Raw genomic sequence first — 22111 nt, 5'->3', positions numbered from 1 at the left:
CTGTAACTTCGATAGGATCTGTAATGACTTGGTAAACTTGGCCATCATACTCTACAGAAAACTGTATAGCACGTTCCCTGGGAGGGAGTGTTGTATGAGCATGGTAAAGAGCATCTGCCCTCAATTCTCCAGCGTACACAGGCACATCAACTAAAGTTGTACTATCACCACAAATCCAACTGAAATGAAAAAAATTTACTCTGGGATGTTATATCAACCCAATATTATACACTTTCCATGTAACATTTATCAAATGAATCAAAAATGTGTGTTGATCTGTTTAAAAGTTTTAGTTTTTTATGTATGCCCAAGACAAGATTGCATAACAATACCAATGAGATCAATGTCTAAGGGTAAAATATCAAGAAAATTTATATTCTTTCCTAAAGCTATGTTGGTTATAGCTGTTTTGCATTTTAATCTGAGCTCTCTAACTGACCTGAAGGCTGGATCGTAACTTTTTGGGTAGGGATATCTGTTGACATACTGACAGAGCTGTCCACCAGAACTTTGCCACGTATCTGTCACACCGCCTGTTGAGTTGTATGCATATATGTCAACAGATGTTATGTTGCAATTGCCAGAGAAGTCCTTCTTCACAACACCATCCACCTTTAGGTAGGCCAAAATAGGTTTACTCATCGGATGATACAATGCTGAATGATAGATTCTGTCTGCATCACTGGCTGGGACTGCACCCGGTGAATAAGATGGGTCAAGCTCAACTGTAACAGCTGCTTCCAGTAGGCCTAGGAAAATAAATTGAGAAAAAAAAATCTTGAAAACAAAATACAACCACAAAGCATTAATTGCAAGCATTACAAATCCTCTTGCACATCAAGTATACCCCGCTGAAATATTCTGCTATAAGACACAAGGCAAACTTGTTTCAGGTATTCTCATATAAGAACAATAAAAACGAAAGTGTCAACTTTTAGAAAGCGTGGCTAGTAACATAATGGCGGCAGAGCAGGAACAAATTCCAACGAGAAAATTCAGGCAATATTCAAATCAGATGAGTCAGATTCCAACAGATTTGATGGTTTTTCCAATCAGGGAGTTCCAGACATCCAAAGCGATGTGATTTAAAATCATTTTAGCAGCGACAGTGAGCCACGAGGCAACAACTGCGGCAAAGACAACCTGGAAGTATTTATTCTGCTCATTGGTATGGTGATCACCCTTGCGAACTGGTCATTAAGTAATGTTGAGACTTTTGCATATTTTTTTTTTTTATTTAAATTCATATAAAATCATACAGACTTCATATATGCATCAAAAGTTGTTAAAAACATAATAACAACACTACTTAGTGACCAGGTATAAGGAGAGATAATTTGGTTCTCAGCGTGCTAAGAGTAAAATGACCCTGGCAGTTAATAGGATGTTCAACAAAATAAACCTATAAACCAAACTTAAGTCCAAGGGGTCAGTCTGGGCCAACATGTGCATACCAGCTGTCAATCCCATGTGATAATGTTAACCTAGTTAAGAATTCAAATAGAAATCCAACATTTAACTGTCATTACAATAATAAAGTTTACTCCCTCCCTAGTAGCAAACCAGAGACCTCAGGGTCATGAAATTCACAATATTGAATTTGGTAAAGCGACTCGAGACCCTTCCATGTACGAGTATTTGATTCTACCTTATTAGGGTCTTCAGAAGAAGATTTTTGAAATTTCTGTCAATTTGACCCTTTTTAGCCCTGCCCATATCATCCCCTGGGGGTCAGTCTAGTCCTATAATATTTTCTACATTTATTATCGGATATTTACATTTTTGTTATTTGTCGAACGTTAAAGTCTTATCGATAGTTGCAAAAAAATGTGGAGCAAATCTCAAAATTACTAACAGTATCTTAAGATTTGGATGCAGTGTGATGCAGAAACAGCTTACCTCTCTTGCTTTCAGATTTATTTGGGGGAAAAGAGGGTGATGTGGGACATAGCAGTGAGTGCCAAACACCGTCGGAAAAAATTCATTTCGGACCAATAAAAAAAGATTAAATACATGCCCAAAAAAAACGATAAAAAAAATCAGGAAATAATCTCAAGCATTCATTCCTGTAGTTATAAATCTTGTCTGTGCTCACGCTAGCTGTTCGCATTTTCGTTATTAACGAAACTACATCCTTATTTGCGAAAGTAAATAAAGACTGTTTAGCTACTTTTGCGAAAGCATTTTTCACTTCAATAGAACATTAAATCTCTTGGAAGTAGTCCACGATCATATTTAAGAAGTAATAATAAGTATTCGACTGGATTCACTGCTTTTCACGCTAAGTTTAAACATCGGAAGTCACAGAAAAAATGCTGACGAGGTCTGTGTCTTTTTTCGCCCCTTCGATGTAAACGTACAGGCGATCAAGACCAGCAGATATTTCCCAATGGGAATTCCCCTACATTTGTGTTCATTGATACGAAAATGGAAGTTGACGAGTTCAGCATCTCGCTACTTCCAAATGACAGACAAGTTAAAGGGTCTTTCAAGGCATACAAGTTGCTTGGAAATGGCAACTGTCTTTTCAATTCTGTGTCGATATGCCTTCAAGGCAACATTAACCCTTTGCCACATGCAGGTTATAACACTTCAGCACTCTGTGCTGATGGTGCAAAGATACATTGTTGCAATGCAACATTGTTGCGCTGACTGAAATGTACATACACCATCTCAATGGCAGTTTTTGAGAAATTAAGCTTTGTTTTGAATAATTTTTCTAAACCTAATTTTGAAAGTGAAATAGTTGTTTTAGACATTTTTGGTAAGTTACAATTATGTTAAGAATTTCTTAGATTTTAATTATGTGCTCTTTTCTTCATAAAACCAACAATAAATAATCATGAAATCAGCTGTATACGAACAGAATAGACAAATTTCAAAATATTTTGGCAATGTAATTTATAATTCAATGAATTCCTGTACATGAAATGATTTAATGTTAACTCCAAAATGAAACAGATTGGATATCCAAATTTTTGAACAGTTCAGGCTTTAGCCTATATCCGATGTCGCGAAAAGAATGTGTCTCTGAATATGTTACTTCAAACACAGAACTGATTATGGTACCCATCTTTACAGAGGTGGACACCACACACTACACATCCATAAACAGTTTAAAATTCAATGAAATAATGCACATGAAATGATTAAACATTAAATTCCAAATGAAACAAACTGAATCAATAGTTCAGGCTTAAGCGCTTGCCTATATCCAATGTTGCGACAAAGTGTTTCTGAATTTGAAATGTTACTGAAATGTTACTGAACATGGAACTGATTGTGGCACCCATCTTTACAGAGGTGGACACCACACACTACACATCCATAAACAGTTTCTTTTCTTTGCTTGTGGGCAGTAAGATGAAAACGACATCTGCGTTTAGGGCCAGGAAGACGGGAATTTATGTGACCACCTACATTTTCTTGCAGGACAATGCCTGGGTTATCCATTTGTTGAGATTGGCGTTTGCGGGTTGTGTAACCACCTATCAGGTCCCTGACCAACTCATTCCTAAAGTCAAGGTGGCGATATCTTTTCCTTTTGGTCTGACGCTTTGACACCATTTTGTAGACAATAAACGAGTTGACAATAGCACAATTGACCAAGAACCAAAAGATATATCGCCACCATCTCTTTGATGCCCGGCCAACATCATACGCCATTCTCAACTGGTCATGCCGGTCAACACCACCCATGTATTTATTGTAAGAATACACAGTCAGAGGCTGTGGAAGATCCAGGACATTTGCACCAGCTCGACGCGCTGCCCTAACTTCCCCTTCAGGATCACTGAGGGTAGACAAGTTGAAGACAGGCTTTTTGTCCTTCCAAACTGTGGCTACCAAATTTGACTCGCCCTTTTGCAAAACTTTGTATTCCCCCCTGTTCATTTATCCCGGTTTCTTAAATTCTTTTGGAAACCCAGAACGATTAGAACGACAAGTACCACATGCATATATGCCATGATCATGTAAATCCTCCAATAATTTCACTCCAGTGAAATAATTGTCAAAGTAGACATGGTGATTGTGGTAATGTATGTCATCACATAAGCTTGTGACTACATTATATCCAAGGCCATGTTCCACACCACCCTCTTTTTTCCCCAAATATATCTGAAAGCGAGAGAGGTAAGCAGTTTCAGCATCACACCGCATCCAAATCTTAATACCGCGCTTGATGGGTTTAGCGGGCATGTATTGACGAAATGACAATCGACCAGTGTACTTCACCATGGCTTCATCCACAGAAATATTACATGAATGTCTGTATCTGTCCAGAAAAGTTTTTGAGACATGGTCAATTGTCTCTCTGACTTTATACAATTTGTCATAATTTTCATGACCACGAACTGGTTCATTTTCCCTGTCTGATACATGAAAATACTGTGAAAGTTTTTGGAATCTATTGCATGGCATGACATTTTTTACTCCAATATTTCCTAGGTAATCGTCACTTGACCAATACATGTCCGTTTCTGGCATATATTGTATACCCATCAGTACGTTTATGCCGATAAACGCTTTTATTTCGGCCGAATTGGTGTCCGACCATTTTGGGTCACCTCTATTTTCGGTTTCTAAACGCCAGCGAGCGTAGTTGTTTGTGTGCCTAGCGATGGCAGAAAACTGATTTTCATTGAAGAATATATGGAAATAGTCAATGGGACTTGCAGAATTAACATCGAAGTTTTCTGGTAGTATAGGTCCCGTTTCCCTAACAAAAGCATTAACAGTGATGGGGGAAAAATCTCGCGACCATTCAGGATCGTCAACATTAGGCCTACCTAATGGCGGCAGTACATTAGTACCTGGTCGCGGTTCATCCTCATTCTCTGACTCATCGTCAGTTGACAGTTCGTTAAGAACATCGTTTAAGTCAATATCAGACTCGATGTCTTCGGGCCCGAAACCATCAAATTCTAAATCCTCATCATCGTCCTCAAATATGTCCCGCAATATTGTAGCGACAGACGCCATTACCCCGGTTGTTGTGACACTTTTCTACACTCATGACTCACACTTTCTAGGTTAATTTATTCAAAAACTTTTGTATGAATGACGTGTACAAATCTGATTGGTCGATGCATTGATATCTTCTTAAAATAGTATCAGGGATTTCCAGATAGGTGTCGCTCTCAATCACGGGATTTTCCATGTCTAAGTTTACCGAACCGGCATGGCGTCGAGAGGCGCTTACATTGAGATAACGTAGAGGCGTCGAGAAGCGCTTACATGGAGATAATGCAGATGCGTCGAGAAGCGCTTACATGTGGCAAGGGGTAAAGGCGTCCAGAGGCGCTTACATGTGGCAAAGGGTTAACAGCATTATTATTTCAAACAACAGGTCTGACACTTCAGAAAGTTCTATAAATAGACCAACATGTGTGCCGTCCAATAAAACTAGAAAATATATTAAGTCGGATTTAGTCAATGGAAAGTTGTAAACATGCATGATCATCGCCAACTACAAATGATTAACCTCTGCCTGATATAAATTTTCGTGTTTTAAAATTATTGTACAATTATAAAATGTAACCAGCCACCTGTGTTTTTAAACAGATTTTTTGCGTTGTCAGAAGAAAGTTGCATCAGCTGATTTCATTAGGTACAGTAAGCTTATTATTTGATATCGATTAGATTTTAATTAAGTAATATTTCACATAAAACAGATAAGGAAATTTTAAATATTATATGTAATGTAAATGAAAATAACAGGTTAAATTGAAAAAGAATAATCAATGAGCTTTCTGCTGATGAATTATCAGAAAGAAGAATATATTACTACTTGAGCGGAGTTTTTCTGATAGAACTCTGAGAAAGTTTTGACCCATTATCTGTATCTTGGCATATACATGTGCGGACACAATGGTTTCAATATATATTTCATGCATTTTGACAAATTTTCAATAACTTTCATGAGTTTGCTTTTCACTGGAATTTATTGAAATTTTACATACACATAGAAAATTATTTGCTCATTCTTCTGATAATACTTGTATAATTTTCCATAGCTAATTACAAGCGATATTGCATATATTTCTGCAATGGCATTTTATCAAATGAAAATGAAGAACAAAACGACTTCATGTTTTTGTTACTGTGCATATATTCTTATATTTCGGGAAACTAATCAATGGAAAAGGATTGAAATATATCAGATAAAAGAGATAACAATTCTTAATTTTACTTCCGGTTGAGATGGCAATGGAGAAACATGCTTAACGTCGGCTGAGGCAAGGAAATATGGCTGGGTTTTTTTTGAAAGCATATCATGGCACCTAAATCAACCAAAAAGATGCAGACTAAACAAGCAAAAAAATCACAGAGGAAGAACAATAAAGGTTTGCAAGACATACGAGATTTCAGTAGCGAACCGTCTGGACAAGATCAGCCTCAGGTTAGTGAATCAAATATGGCAGCCAGTACACTTTCACCGACAGACGAATTAAAAGACCTTATAGTACAGATGGAGAGAAAAATAACAAAAAATATTAATTCGAAGTTTACTGAACAATCGGTTCTTTTTAAGAACGAAATCGCTGTTGTGTCGAGGGATCTAGAGGAATTGAAATCTAAATTCAGAGCACGTGGTGAGGAGATCACCGAGGTTACAACGAGGTTGTCCGCGGCAGAGGATTCAATCAACGAACTGAGAAGTGTTCACGTTTCTGGTGTAACAGATGAGGTTTCGGTAGCAACAAACTCTCTTGAAAAACTTGAATGTCACGGAAGGAAGTACAATTTACTATTCTATGGGGTTCCCCAAATTCCAGGCAAAGGTGTTTATTTTACCCTGAGGCAGTTCTTTGTAAATGAATTAAAGATCGGGGAGTCTGTAGCGAAGAATATACATATCGCGAATGCTCATGTTTTACCTAACGTTAGAGGGAAGGGGTCACAGACCGGACATCCCCCGATGATTGCTAAATTTGTATATTGGGAAGAAAGGCAGTTAATCTTTTCATCGGCACCAAACTTGAAAGGGACAAAAATGTCGGTCCGAACAGATCTGTGTCAACGACTTAAAATAAAACGTGCTCGCTTGGCGTCCAAGGCCTACAAGATTAGACAAGAACATACAGGTACCTGGACGAGGATTCGTGAAAACATCCAGATACCTGACGTTTGGTTGGAGGTGAAAAAGTCCAGAGCGGAAAGATGGGAGCGACATTAACTTTTTCGTTTCGTTTCTTTCATTGAACCAAGTCAGTTTATAAATTTGAGACCAAACGCAGTGGTGACCGCGATTGACAACAACACTCGCACGTGTTTCCGGTAAATTTGAGACCAGGAATTTTGGACATTATAATATAACCCGACAATAAAGGACAAGGTACTGTAAATATGTTAGAGCATTATTCTTGCTCCTTGTTAAGTGCACATTTTAAATACGCACATGGTTTATCTTTTCTAGTGTTTACTGTTACAATCAACGAACGAGCTCTATTTAATGACAAGTTTATATTCAGTAGATTTAGCTGGAGAGCCGATTCGAATGAAAAATAAGAATATCTTTGTTTTTTTAGAATAGATGGTATCGTTCATCAGCCATCACAATCAACACATGTACATGTTTTAATAGCGGGTCAGCAAGAGCAGTCTTCAAAATCGGTTTAGCATCAATTAGTTGTGTTCTAAATAGTGTAATAATTATATAAAGAATCAAGTGAATGAGGGAGTGTTATTTTCTAACAATGTGTATACAATCATTGATTATGATATATCAAGAATGGAAATGCTGGAGAGATTGGCAATGTTTACACTTTCATGGATGATAATAATTATTACAAACATATATATGAATAATTGATGTTAATCACCTATAAAGTAAGTTGAATTTAAGTAATATACTTCATTTCCATTTCATTGTATTATATAATGCAATTACTGCGTAGGCAACCATTGATTGTATTACTTTGTATTAGGGTGAAAAAGTTATAACAGCCCAAAGAAGCAGCCATAGGTCCATCCTAACCATGTTTTCAGGAAGGATTATTTTTTCTGTGTTATATGTTTATGTTCCTGTAATGGTTGTTGCAGTAGTTTTCTTGTTAAGTAAATGTATTTTATGTTTGTCACACAATTTGTATTTACAGACCATTCCATCATTATGTAACGTTGTCCCAATGTTATTGAGGTCAAATTTACTTTAGAGAAATTCAAGGGAAATGAGTAAGAGAAACAGAATTGTCTATGTATTTTTAGCATATTACTATGGCAGTTGAAATTATTTCAATGAACTGTCAGGGCCTGGGCGATGTCAACAAAAGAAGGGATGTCTTTAATTATTTAAAGAAAATGAAAAGTTCTATATATTGTTTACAAGATACTCACTTCAAAGAGAGTGACAGCATGTTTATAAGACAACAATGGGGTTATGACATTGTTTTCAATAATTTTCAAGGTAATGCTAGAGGGGTAGCCATACTTTTTAATACTAATTTTGATTACAAAGTTACGAATACCCTAAAAGATGATAATGGCAGCATGATTGCAGTGAGTGTACAGTCTGCTGGATATTCATTTACTCTAATTAATGTTTACGGCCCTAACAAAGACTCCCCAACTTTCTTTAAAAGTATAAGAGAAGTTGTTCAAACATTTGATAATGAATTTTTGATAATTTGTGGTGATTGGAACTTAATCCTTGATCCGGATATAGATGCCTATAATTATAAGAATATAAATCATCCAAATTCCCGAAGCGAAGTGTTTAAGCTCATGGAGGAGTTTGATCTATGTGATCCATGGCGTATTAACCACCCTAAATTAAAGAGATACACTTGGTTCAAGAAAGCTCCTACTAAAAAAGGGAGGCTGGATTTTTTTCTTGTATCACAAATGTTATTATCAGTTTATGAAAGCTCTGATATAAGACCAGGTTATAGAACCGATCACTCTATGGTAGAATTAATAATAAAATTTACAAAAATGGAAAGAGGCAGAGGTTTCTGGAAATTCAATACAACTCTTCTAAGAGATTGGAAATACAAAGAAAAGGTGCAGGAAATAATCAAAACAGTTACATGCCGTTATGCAGCTTTTCCCTATGACAGAGGTAAGCTTTTGGAAATAGACTTCCTTGATATACAATTTACAATTGACTACCATTTATTGTTAGAGACACTTTTATTAGAAATTAGAGGAATGACTATAAGCTATTCTGCAGAAGTGAAACGCAATAAAATTAAAAAGCAAACTTATCTGGTAGAGCATATAAATTCTCTTCAACTACTAACTGAAGAATCCCCTGAATCTGAAATTTTTTCTGATATGTTAAAAGAGAAAAAAATTGAGCAGGAGTTATATAGAAAAGAATATATGAAAGGATTGATGATTCGAGCAAAAGCTAAATGGATAGAGGACGGTGAAAAGCCAAGTAAATACTTTAGTAACTTGGAAAAGAGACATTATGTCAATAAAACAATAACAAAACTGAAAGATAGCTCTAATACAGAGATAACTGACCAGAAAGATTTACTTCAAGAAATAAAGAAATTTTATTCCGACCTATATAGGGATAGGGATGATAGCTTAGATGATGTAGATTTGGATGAATTTTTTATTAATGCTGAAGTACCAAAACTAAATGAAGAAATGAGAGAGGAATTAGAACAAAACATCTCAATAGATGAGGTACTTCAATCACTTAAAAGAATGAATAATGACAAAAGTCCTGGTCCTGACGGTTTCCCTGCTGAATTCTTCAAATTTTTTTGGAAAGATCTAGGAAAGGTTGTTTTCTCCTCTGTAAAGTATGCTTTCCAAAGTCAGTCCTTGTCCTGGACCCAAAGGCAAGGTGTTGTGACTCTTCTCCCCAAAGCTAATAAACCGAGGGAATTTTTAAAGAACTGGAGGCCCATATCTTTGCTTAACCCTTTGCCACATGTAAGCGCCTCTGGACGCCTTTACCCCTTGCCACATGTAAGCGCTTCTCGACGCCTCTGCATTATCTCCATGTAAGCGCTTCTCGACGCCTCTACGTTATCTCAATGTAAGCGCCTCTCGACGCCATGCCGGTTCGGTAAACTTAGACATGGAAAATCCCGTGATTGAGAGCGACACCTATCTGGAAATCCCTGATACTATTTTAAGAAGATATCAATGCATCGACCAATCAGATTTGTACACGTCATTCATACGAAAGTTTTTGAATAAATTAACCTAGAAAGTGTTAGTCATGAGTGTAGAAAAGTGTGACAACAACGAGGCGTGATGGCGGCTGTGGCTACGATTTTGCGCGACATTTTTGATGACGATGATGATAATTTAGAGTTCGATGGCTTTGGACCTGAATACATTTAGTCAGATATTGATCTTAACGATGTTCTAAATGAACTGTCAACAGATAACGAGTCCGAAAATGAGGACGAACGGCGACTAGTTGTACCGCCGCCATTAGGTAATGTTGACCGAGATTTTTCGCCGATCACAGTAAATGATTTTGTTAGGGAAACGGGGCCAGTACTTCCAGAAACTTTTGATGTTGATACTGCAAGTTCCATTGATTATTTCTACCTTTTCTTCAATGAGAATCAGTTTTCCACCATAGCTCGACACACTAATAACTACGCTCGCTGGCATTTGAAAAACGAAGGTAGATTTGACCCAAAATGGTCGGATACACATTCCTTCGTCGCGACATCGGATATAAAATATTCTAGGCTTAAGCCTGAACTGTTGAAATATTCTTGTGAAAACTTTGAAAATTCAGTTTGTTTCATTTGGGAGTTAATGTTGAATCATTTCATGTACAGGAATTCAATGAAATATAAATTACATTGTCAAAATATTTTGAAATTTTTCTGTTCTGTTTGTATACAGCTGATTTCGTGGTTATGTGTTGTTGGTTTTATAAAGAAAATAGCACAGAATTAAAATTTAAGAAATTCTGAACATAATTCTAACTTACTAAAAATGTCTAAAACAACTATTTCACTTTCAAAATTAGGTTTAGAAAAATTAATCAAAACAAAACTTAATTTCTCAAAAACTGCCATTGAGATGGTGTATGTATATTTCAGTCAGCGCAATAATGTTGCATTGCAACAATGTATCTTTGCACTATTGGCACAGAGTGCTGAAGTGTTATGACCTGCATGTGGCAAAGGGTTAACACCTCATATAAGATACTCTCAGGATGTATTGCTAACAGAATAAAACAAACTCTTGATCATCTTATCCATGAAAACCAGACAGGTTTTATGAAAAACAGATTCATTGGAGAAAACACTAGAATGTTATACGATATTATGAGTTATACTGAAAAAAACAAAATTCCAGGGATGGCTTTATTTATAGATTTTGAGAAAGCATTTGATTCTTTATCATGGAAATTTATTTATCAAACCTTAAAATTCTTCAACTTTGGACCAGGGTTAATTAACCCTTTGCCACATGTAAGCGCCTCTGGACGCCTTTACCCCTTGCCACATGTAAGTGCTTCTCGACGCCTTTGCATTATCTCCATATAAGCGCTTCTCGACGCCTCTACGTTATCTCAATGTAAGCGCCTCTCGACGCCATGCCGGTTCAGTAAACTTAGACATGGAAAATCCCGTGATTGAGAGCGACACCTATCTGGAAATCCCTGATACTATTTTAAGAAGACATCAATGCATCGACCAATCAGATTTGTACACGTCATTCATACGAAAGTTTTTGAATAAATTAACCTAGAAAGTGTATTCAAATTAACCTAGAAAGTGCGAGTCATGAGTGTAGAAAAGTATGACAACAACGAGGCGTGATGGCGGCTGTGGCTACGATTTTGCGCGACGTTTTTGACGACGATGATGATAATTAAGAGTTTGATGGCTTTGGACCTGAATACATTGAGTCAGATATTGATCTTAACGATGTTCTAAATGAACTGTCAACAGATAACGAGTCCGAAAATGAGGACGAACGGCGACTTGTTGTACTGCCGCCATTACGTAATGTTGACCGAGATTTTTCGCATCACAGAGTGCTGAAGTGTTATAACCTGCATGTGGCAAAGGGTTAAAAGCAAAAGACAAGCCTTGGAGCAAATTCAAGAAGCATAGTGGTCCAATGCAGAGGTGTAACATTGGGTTTAAGGCAGAGGACAAAGACGTTGAACATGTTAAATCAATTTGTAAATGTCAGCTGATTGAATCTTGATTAATTAAATTTGTATTAACCCTTTGCCACATGCAGGTTATAACACTTCAGCACTCTGTGCCAATAGTGCAAAGATACATTGTTGCAATGTAACATTATTGCGCTGACTGAAATATACATACACCATCTCAATGGCAGTTTTTGAGAAATTAAGCTTTGTTTTGATTAATTTTTCTAAACCTAATTTTGAAAGTGAAATAGTTGTTTTAGACATTTTTAGTAAGTTACAATTATGTTCAGAATTTCTTAAATTTTAATTCTGTGCTATTTTCTTTATAAAACCAACAACACATAACCACGAAATAAGCTGTATACAAACAGAACAGACAAATTTCAAAATATTTTGACAATGTAATTTATAATTCATTGAATTCCTGTACATGAAATGATTCAACATTAACTCCCAAATGAAACAAACTGAATTTTCAAAGTTTTCACAAGAATATTTCAACAGTTCAGGCTTAAGCCTAGAATATTTTATATCCGATGTCGCGACGAAGGAATGTGTATCCGACCATTTTGGGTCAAATCTACCTTCGTTTTTCAAATGCCAGCGAGCGTAGTTATTAGTGTGTCGAGCTATGGTGGAAAACTGATTCTCATTGAAGAAAAGGTAGAAATAATCAATGGGACTTGCAGTATCAACATCAAAAGTTTCTGGAAGTACTGGCCCCGTTTCCCTAACAAAATCATTTACTGTGATCGGCGAAAAATCTCGGTCAACATTACCTAATGGCGGCGGTACAACTAGTCGGCGTTCGTCCTCATTTTCGGACTCGTTATCTGTTGACAGTTCATTTAGAACATCGTTAAGATCAATATCTGACTAAATGTATTCAGGTCCAAAGCCATCGAACTCTAAATTATCATCGTCGTGCAAAATCGTAGCCACAGCCGCCATCACGCCTCGTTGTTGTCACACTTTTCTACACTCATGACTCACACTTTCTAGGTTAATTTATTCAAAAACTTTCGTATGAATGACGTGTACAAATCTGATTGGTCGATGCATTGATATCTTCTTAAAATAGTATCAGGGATTTCCAGATAGGTGTCGCTCTCAATCACGGGATTTTCCATGTCTAAGTTTACCGAACCGGCATGGCGTCGAGAGGCGCTTACATTGAGATAACGTAGAGGCGTCGAGAAGCGCTTACATGGAGATAATGCAGAGGCGTCGAGAAGCGCTTACATGTGGCAAAGGGTAAAGGCGTCCAGAGGCGCTTACATGTGGCAAAGGGTTAAATAGTATAATTCAATTTAAGTATAGATACTGTGTTTTATTTTAATTTGATAGAATGGGACCCAAAAAGAACCATTAGACGGCGGAAGCCATGAGTGCCGCCGTTCACGAGGTGAAGTTTGGCGGGAGTAGTGTAAGGCGGGCTGCGGCCATATATAATGTCGCCAAATCTAGTCTTGGGGACAGGATCTTAAGTGGGCACATTGATGAATGTGCCGTAAATGGCAAAGCGCCTATGCTTCCAAAGGAAGATGAACAGTTTTTAATTGATACAGCAACAAAGCGATCCCAAATGGGGATTGGCTTTAGCAAGCTAAATTTCAAGAGAGTGGCAGCGACTCTTGCCCAGAAAAGAGGCTTGTCATTTAAGGCTACAGTGGAAAAAATTCGCGGAAAACAACAAGTTGGTAAAACTAAAGGAAAAAAACGGCTTGCGGCAAAGAAATCGACAACAGCAAAATAAATTACGAAATTGGAACCGGATTAAATACCGTGTCTTATTTATTTTTTATGAAACCTAAATATTGATGACACCCTGTCTTTTTACATTATAATACAAACGGTAAAATGAATTTGAAACTTCCAATTAATTTTTTTAAATCGGATATGCATCCAAAAATTAATCATGTGATTATGACAACTTAACTTTAAGGTAAGGTAACTTCATTCAAGTATTCTTTGTGTTTGTAGAATGAGTAATGGTTGCCGATTTTCGTTCTGCTGTGTTTCAGTATATACAAATTTATGTCCCTAGTTTGAGCTTACAGAAGTTCATAAATGTTTTAGTGTGTTATACCATTCAGGGGCTAATCTAGGATTTGGGGAATACTACCCATTATGAAATTTAGGGGAAATAAAGGGGCGGCAGTGTCTTGAATTATTCTTTATATTTTAACATTTGACAGCTATTATTTGCTATAATTCTTACATATTTCATCAAAATTTGGGGGATATCCCCCGTTTTGGAGAATTTTCCCCTGTTTTATGGCACTTTTTCTTGGTGGGGGATTTGTTTTTATTCAAAGGGGAAAACACCACAGTGGGGAATACTACCCAATTTCGGTAGGAAAAATGGTCTAGATTAACCTCTGCCATTGTTGAGGTGTTAAATTGAATATATTCAAAGAAATAATCGTATGTCCGGTGTATGGTATCGGACTGTCCGATGTATGGTATGAGACCGTCCGATCCATGGTATACCTAGCGTATATATAAGACGTCTTTCGTACACACTCTTGTCTCATTCGGCTTCTATGTAGTAGAAAAGTCATTCGGAACACATTCACCTTTATTGTGTTGTATTGGAATGGGGTATAATGTACCAGCGAAGGAACGAACGCGCAACTTCTGAGAGAGGTGTCCGATGCATGGTGAGCTCACCCTACCTCAAAAAGCCATATTGTGAAAGATAGGGCCAATAACGTACTAACTCTTTCCGTACTCACGACGACTACAGACGTCACAAAAATGTGCTCTTGTATCCTTCATGACGACTACAAACATCACAATTAACATGCCTTCCATCCTTTGTGACGACTCAAATCGTCGTAAAACATCGCGAAAGATGTTGATATTACTTGCTGGTTTAGCATAGTCATACGAAGGAATTGACACGGAAATGATGTTTTTAAGAAATAAAAAGCAATGTAAATATTGTATTGATGGTATATTTTACGTACCAGAAGCATAATTCATTCGTTAAGATTGTCTATTTCAAAGAATTCCGCCGGTTCATGCCGAGCTGTTTACATAGCTACAAAATGGCGGCCTCAAATTTACTTTCGTTTTCTGCGAGATTGTTGAGGTGTTAAACACAATAAAACAATTAAAAACGATAATATACAGTTGTGTCCAGTAATCTTGCGCAGACGGTAATCTTGCGCATCAACAAATCGGCTTATTTCCGGTTTACAGACACCGCCTCTTCCAATCGCTTTTTTTATCCCCTCCTCATAAAACACCGCTGATTGCCAAAAATGGCCATAAAAATCAATGCAGGTAAGTATTATTAAGTCTGTGTATAATCATTTGTCTATTTAAATGCCGAAAAAATAGTGAAATCGAGTGTGTAAATTACACGTGTTGTCAATGTTTACAATCTGCTTATAAATATTCATAAACTAGTTGGCCTAGTTTCCAGCTTCGATTGTGTGCAATTCGATGCCGCCAAACTTTAAAAATAACATACAATGTAACTAGATCAAACAAAAGCAATTTACAATCTATAACTTCATTTACTCTACCTTCAATGCATAGAATGCAATTCAGATGCACAAAACAAGTGTTGTCGAGTGAGGAGCACTGATGCAGACGACCTCCATATTGTTGTTGTAGAACGTGACGTCACTGAAATCCAGAGGCGGGAAAGTTCTACTGAATCTTTCTATGGAAGCCCCGAGATGGCATTTTCTTGAATTTTGATATGGGAATATCGCTTTCGAAAATAATAAATAAAAACTATTTCATTTTATCTTCAACATTAGAATACTTTTTATATTTACTCTTATGTATTTATTGATAGTTGATACTGTCTAATTGTTTCTTAACTAACTTTGTAGATGGTGAAATGTCGGCTCATAAAATAGCTTATACAGCCTCAATGTTAAGGGAAGCCTATGAAGATGTCAGAAAAAAAGGTTTGCCGATCAGAAAAGCAGCTCGACATCATGGTATACCAGAAAGCACCTTAAGATTTAGACTTTCTTCTGAGAAACCGGTAGCTACTAGAGGTGCACCAACCATTTTCAGTCGTGTGCAGGAAGAGCGTTTGGCACAACACTGTGTTAAAATGGCCCATGTGGGCTATGGTTATACGCAATGGCAAGTCTTAGACATGGCCAAAAACATGTGTGATGAGATGGGAAAGACAAATGTTAAGCTAACCAAACACTGGTTTTATGGGTTTGTGAACAGATTCAAAGATATCAAGATGGTGAACCCCAAAAAAAGAGAAAAGTCAAGAGATGACGCAGTTACAGAAGATGTACTATCAAACTACTTCTCAGAACTCTCCAAAGTATTAGACAGTATACATATTAAGGATGTCCCAGCAAGTATTTGGAATGTGGATGAGACGGCTATAAACTTAGACCATAATCCTCCAAAGATACTTGCAAAATCAGGCACCAATCCTCACATGGTTACTGCTGGAAGATCTTCAAATACCACACTCATCGCTGCTGGGAGCGAATTGGGACAAACCATACCCCCCTACATCATTTTTAAGGGTGAGAGATTGTCCAGGGAAAAATGTTCAGATGGCATTGCAGGTACACAATATAGAGCTACTGCAACTGGTTGGTCAAACTCTGCAACGTTTCTAGATTTCTTCAGGAACCACTTTTTAGTCCAAGTAAAAGCCAGACCATGCCTTCTTCTCTATGACGGTCACTCAACCCACATCAATGCAGAAGTAATAGAGGCAGCTCGTGAAGATGATGTCCACCTATATGTGTTACCGCCACATTCCAGCCACGTGCTACAGCCACTTGATGTCTCTGTATTCAGTCCCTTTAAAAGAAGTCTGAACTGTGAGTTCCACAAGTTCCTTCATCTTAATCCAAACAGAGTCATCACAGTTGATTTGCTTCCGGGTTTTATAGGAAACTCGTACAAGAGTGCTTTGAATGTTTCAAATATCATGGCAGGATTCCGAAGATCAGGCATTTTTCCTTTTGACCCCTCTGCACCAGTCGTAAATTCACCTATTATCAGTAAGGTCAAGGAGGTCCCCCTTCGAAAGAAAACAAGGCAGGAGAGAAAGCAAAACAGGGTTGTAAATATCCTTTTTGATGAGAAGGACAAAGAGTTCCAGAAAAAGAAAGAAGAAATCGGAACAACTGGGAAGAAAAGAAAAACATTTATTCCACCATATGGCGCTACCATCACAGAAGATGTATTTTTTGCAGAGGCACAAAAAAAGCATGAAGAGAAAAAGAAGTCAGAAGAGAAACAAGAGGCCCATGGGCCTTAACGGTCACCTGAGATTTGAAACATTTCAGTTAATTTAATTTACCCTCTTTGGCCCCGCCCATCAGCCCCCAGGGGTCAGTCAGGGCCAACATATGCATATTATCAAACTTTCATCCCATGCTGAAAATGTTAACCAAGTTAGAATGAATTCCAATAGAAATTAAAAAAATCAGTCAAAAAATGTAATTTCCCTATATAAACTATAGTAAAATTTAACCCCTCCCTAGGGGCAAACTTAGGACCCCAGGGTCATTAAATTAATAAATTTGAGTAAAGCACCTTCAGACCCTTCTAACTATGAAGAGTATTTGATTCTACCTTATTTCGGTCTTGAGAAGAAGATTTTTGAAATTTCAGCCAATTTGACCATTTTTAGCCCCGCCGATCAGCCCCTCGGTGTCAGTCAGGGCCAACATGTGCATACCCTCAAACTGCCATCCCAAGCTGATAATGTTAACCAAATTAGAATGAATTCCAATAGAAATCAAACAAATTATAGTCAAAAATGTGATTTCCCTATATAAACTATAGTAAAGTTTACCCCTTCCCCAGGGGCAAACTTGAGACCCCAGGGTCATGAAATTCACAATTTTAGTAAAGCATCTTAAGACCCTTCCAACTATAAAGAGTATTTGATTCCAACTTATTACGGTCTTGAGAAGAAGATTTTCGAAATTTCAGTCAATTTGGCACTTTTTAACCCCGCCCATCAGCCCCTGGGGGTCAGTCAGGGTCAACATGTGTATGCAATCAAACTGTCATCCCATGCTGACAATGTTTACCAAATTAGAATGAATTCCAATAGAAATAAAACAAATAAAAGTCAAAAATGTGATTTCCCTATATAAACTACAGCAAAGTTTACCCCCTCCCAAGGGGCAAACTTGAGACCTTAGGGTCATGAAATTCACAATTTTTGTAAAGCACCTTCAGACCCTGCCATCTATGAAGTGTATTTGATTCCATCATATCTGAGAGGAGAGAAGAAGATTTTTGAAATTTCAGTCAATTTGGTCCTTTTTAGCCCCGCCCATCAGCCCCTGGGGGTCAGTCAGGGCCAACATGTGCATGCCATCAAACTGTCATCCCATGCTGACAATGTTTACCAAAGTAGAATGAATTCCAATAGAAATAAGACAAATAAAAGTCAAAAATATGATTTCCCTATATAAACTATAGTAAAGTTTACCCCCTCCCCAGGGGCAAACGTGAGACCCCTGGGTCATGAAATTTACAATTTTGGTAAAGCACCTTAACCCTTTGCCACATGTAAGCGCCTCTGGACGCCTTTACCCCTTGCCACATGTAAGCGCTTCTCGACGCCTTTGCATTATCTCCATGTAAGCGCTTCTCGACGCCTCTACGTTATCTCAATGTAAGCGCCTCTCGACGCCATGCCGGTTCGGTAAACTTAGACATGGAAAATCCTGTGATTGAGAGCGACACCTATCTGGAAATCCCTGATACTATTTTAAGAAGATATCAATGCATCGACCAATCAGATTTGTACACGTCATTCATACGAAAGTTTTTGAATAAATTAACCTAGAAAGTGTGAGTCATGAGTGTAGAAAAGTGTGACAACAACGAGGCGTGATGGCGGCTGTGGCTACGATTTTGCGCGACATTTTTGATGACGATGATGATAATTTAGAGTTTGATGGCTTTGGACCTGAATACATTGAGTCAGATATTGATCTTAACGATGTTCTAAATGAACTGTCAACAGATAACGAGTCCGAAAATGAGGACGAACGGCGATTTGTTGTACTGCCGCCATTACGTAATGTTGACCGAGATTTTTCGCCGATCACAGTAAATGATTTTGTTAGGGAAACGGGGCCAGTACTTCCAGAAACTTTTGATGTTGATACTGCAAGTCCCATTGATTATTTCTACCTTTTCTTCAATGAGAATCAGTTTTCCACCATAGCTCGACACACTAATAACTACGCTCGCTGGCATTTGAAAAACGAAGGTAGATTTGACCCAAAATGGTCGGATACACATTCCTTCGTCGCGACATCGGATATAAAATATTCTAGGCTTAAGCCTGAACTGTTGAAATACTCTTGTGAAAACTTTGAAAATTCAGTTTGCTTCATTTGGGAGTTAATGTTGAATCATTTCATGTACAGGAATTCAATGAATTATAAATTACATTGTCAAAATATTTTGAAATTTGTCTGTTCTGTTTGTATACAGCTGATTTCGTGGTTATGTGTTGTTGGTTTTATAAAGAAAATAGCACAGAATTAAAATTTAAGAAATTCTGAACATAATTCTAACTTACTAAAAATGTCTGAAACAACTACTTCACTTTCAAAATTAGGTTTAGAAAAATTAATCAAAACAAAGCTTGATTTCTCAAAAACTGCCATTGAGATGGTGTATGTATATTTCAGTCAGAGCGATAATGTTGCATTGCAACAATGTATCTTTGCACTATTGGCACAGAGTGCTGAAGTGTTGTGACCTGCATGTGGCAAAGGGTTAAAGTATTGTACATCTGTCGAGACTCTGGATGTGGATGACGAATTCCGTTGTCCCAAATGCTCTAATGAGCATTAGATTGTGAAATGGACTGAGGTCACATGTTTTTGTTTTTTTTTTAAATTGTTTTTATTTTTGGTTATTTTTTGTTTTGTTTTTGTTTTTTAATTTATTTCATTTCATAAATCTAAGTTTTTTGTTTGTTTTTGTTTTTGTATTTTTTTATTTATTTGTTTTATTCTACAAATAGGTTTTTATTTATCTGATTTGATTCTATAAATCTGTTCTGTATGTTTTGTTATTTTATAACAAAATCCAATGGACGCATCCAAAAACTGAAAATCAACCAATTTCAACTTTAAAAGGTGTTTAAAAAGAACTAACACGTGTATGACTAAAAACGGTAACAGTGATTTGACCCGAACGAGCCTCCATAACTAGTGGGGTATTACAAGCGTCGCCACTGCGCAAGATTACCGGAAGAATAAACAGTCGCCGAGGTGCTTGGGTAGGTACTTACCTGTCACAATATATACGATTAGAAGGCAAGTTTGTCAGTTTTAGTTTTTTTTATCGAATAATGAAGCTTCATTCTTTATTTCAATAAACAGCTTAGATCATATCTTGTTAAATTGAAAACACAGACCGCCGTTGAAGGTCTTAAGTGCGCAAGATTACCGGACAGCACCGTATATATAATTGAGTAACGTTTATCATCAAAATAAGTAAGAAATACGTAAAATATTTTTACACACCGAAAAAACGATGTTTTGGCTGCGTGATTTCTTGCACATGTGCCGATTAACATGTCATTTCCCGCGATTCTGCCTGGTGATTTCGCCGTATTTTAAAGGAAAAATTGGGTAAAAGAGTTTCTGTACTCAGTACTTGTTCCATATGATAAACTTCATTAATATTAAGCATTATACAACAGTAAAAGATCAGTAAAAGATCGTTTTATCGACGTCTGATGTGATAGCCATATGCTCCAATACACAATGGACCTACCCAGCATTCACTTCCGGTAGCGACCGCGAAATTTGAATGAGTACGTAAAGAGATAAGGGGTACAATATTATTCCAAAGATTCAAATTTGGATGAAAAATACAACAACACAATGTGGTATAAACATGGAGGTGTTATTACATGAATATAATCATTAATTAATTAAACTCGTCCCCTATCTATTAGTATAAGTAATATAAACACCATCGGGTTAACACTAGTCAACAGTTCTGTTTTTTTTGTGTCGGCCATATTGTATTTTAATGGAGGTGGGGGGATTTTTGGCGCGACGCCGTATGTAAACATGCCATTGTAACCCAAACATTTTTTGGGACGGTGCTGTAGGGGTATTTGTCTAGTGGCACACCACATAATTCGCCCAACAGGTTATTGTGATGACTGCATATAGGCCTATCGTTTTCGCGTCTAATTCATTGTCCTAGAGTTATATATCATAGTAACATTACGTGACCAGTGTCATACGACCGCCCGAAAACTTCCTATTTTCCAATAGAAACGAACACGGGTCTGTTTCTGCATGCTGGACAAAAACACATCCGCTGTATGCTATAAAATAGGCAAAGACCGACCTTGTAATGATTAACACCGAGTTGATGATGTTATCAGCCGTAAATTAAAGAAAACCAGCAATATTGTTATCAAGACATTACTCTTACCTGCTGCAAAAAGCAAGGACACCGTTGTAACTATCAAATTCATACTTTCTTGATTATGACGTCGCACACGTCGAATCTGGGGGCTACATCTCTTGCGAAGTGAAATCCGCCATTGAAATTTCCGTCATCAAAACGCGCGCGTGCGGACTTTCCAAATGTGACGTCACAACATGGGTGGGGAAGTGGGTCTGATGCATCTTTTTCTTCCTATATCCATTTATTCATAAATGTTTTGGAATTATTATATATACCCTATAACATTATTTTGTGCTTGAAACGGTGTACGGTATTGATTTCCCATTCGTTGAAAATTGCCAGATGACAAGAACGGTAGTCGGTTGATTTATTTACTTTCACTTTCGATTCATCTTTCTAGGTCTAAGCTTAATAGTAATGTCTATTAATGAGAATTGTTGAATACATTTGTGTCAACAACTTGCAATGGGAATAGACCAAATAAATCTAGACTGATTAATAGGCTCAGAGATATATATAACATCTCAGAGATCTATATAACATACATATAGCTCTATGCTAGATCTCTTGTGGCTACAACTGAATTTACAGAGT

At 37.2% G+C, this 22111-nt stretch overlaps 1 protein-coding gene across 1 annotated transcript in view; it reads right to left on the bottom strand.

The window, feature by feature from the left end:
- Positions 1 to 21687, bottom strand: part of LOC117314655 — a 94860-nt gene extending 73173 nt beyond the window's left edge. Inside the window, exons 1-3 of the mRNA XM_033868731.1 lie at positions 21542 to 21687; positions 440 to 749; positions 1 to 179 (exon numbers count right to left, since the gene is read on the bottom strand). Of these exons, the coding sequence (XP_033724622.1) occupies positions 1 to 179; positions 440 to 749; positions 21542 to 21584 (532 nt within the window). The 5' untranslated portion in view covers positions 21585 to 21687. The remainder of the gene's footprint in view (positions 180 to 439; positions 750 to 21541) is intronic.
- Between the last annotated feature and the right edge of the window lie 424 nt (positions 21688 to 22111).

The sequence above is a fragment of the Pecten maximus genome, chromosome 16 (genome assembly GCF_902652985.1).
Source record: "Pecten maximus chromosome 16, xPecMax1.1, whole genome shotgun sequence".
In the NCBI taxonomy this organism is placed as follows: domain Eukaryota; kingdom Metazoa; phylum Mollusca; class Bivalvia; order Pectinida; family Pectinidae; genus Pecten; species Pecten maximus.
This window is presented reverse-complemented; position numbering and strand designations above follow the sequence as displayed.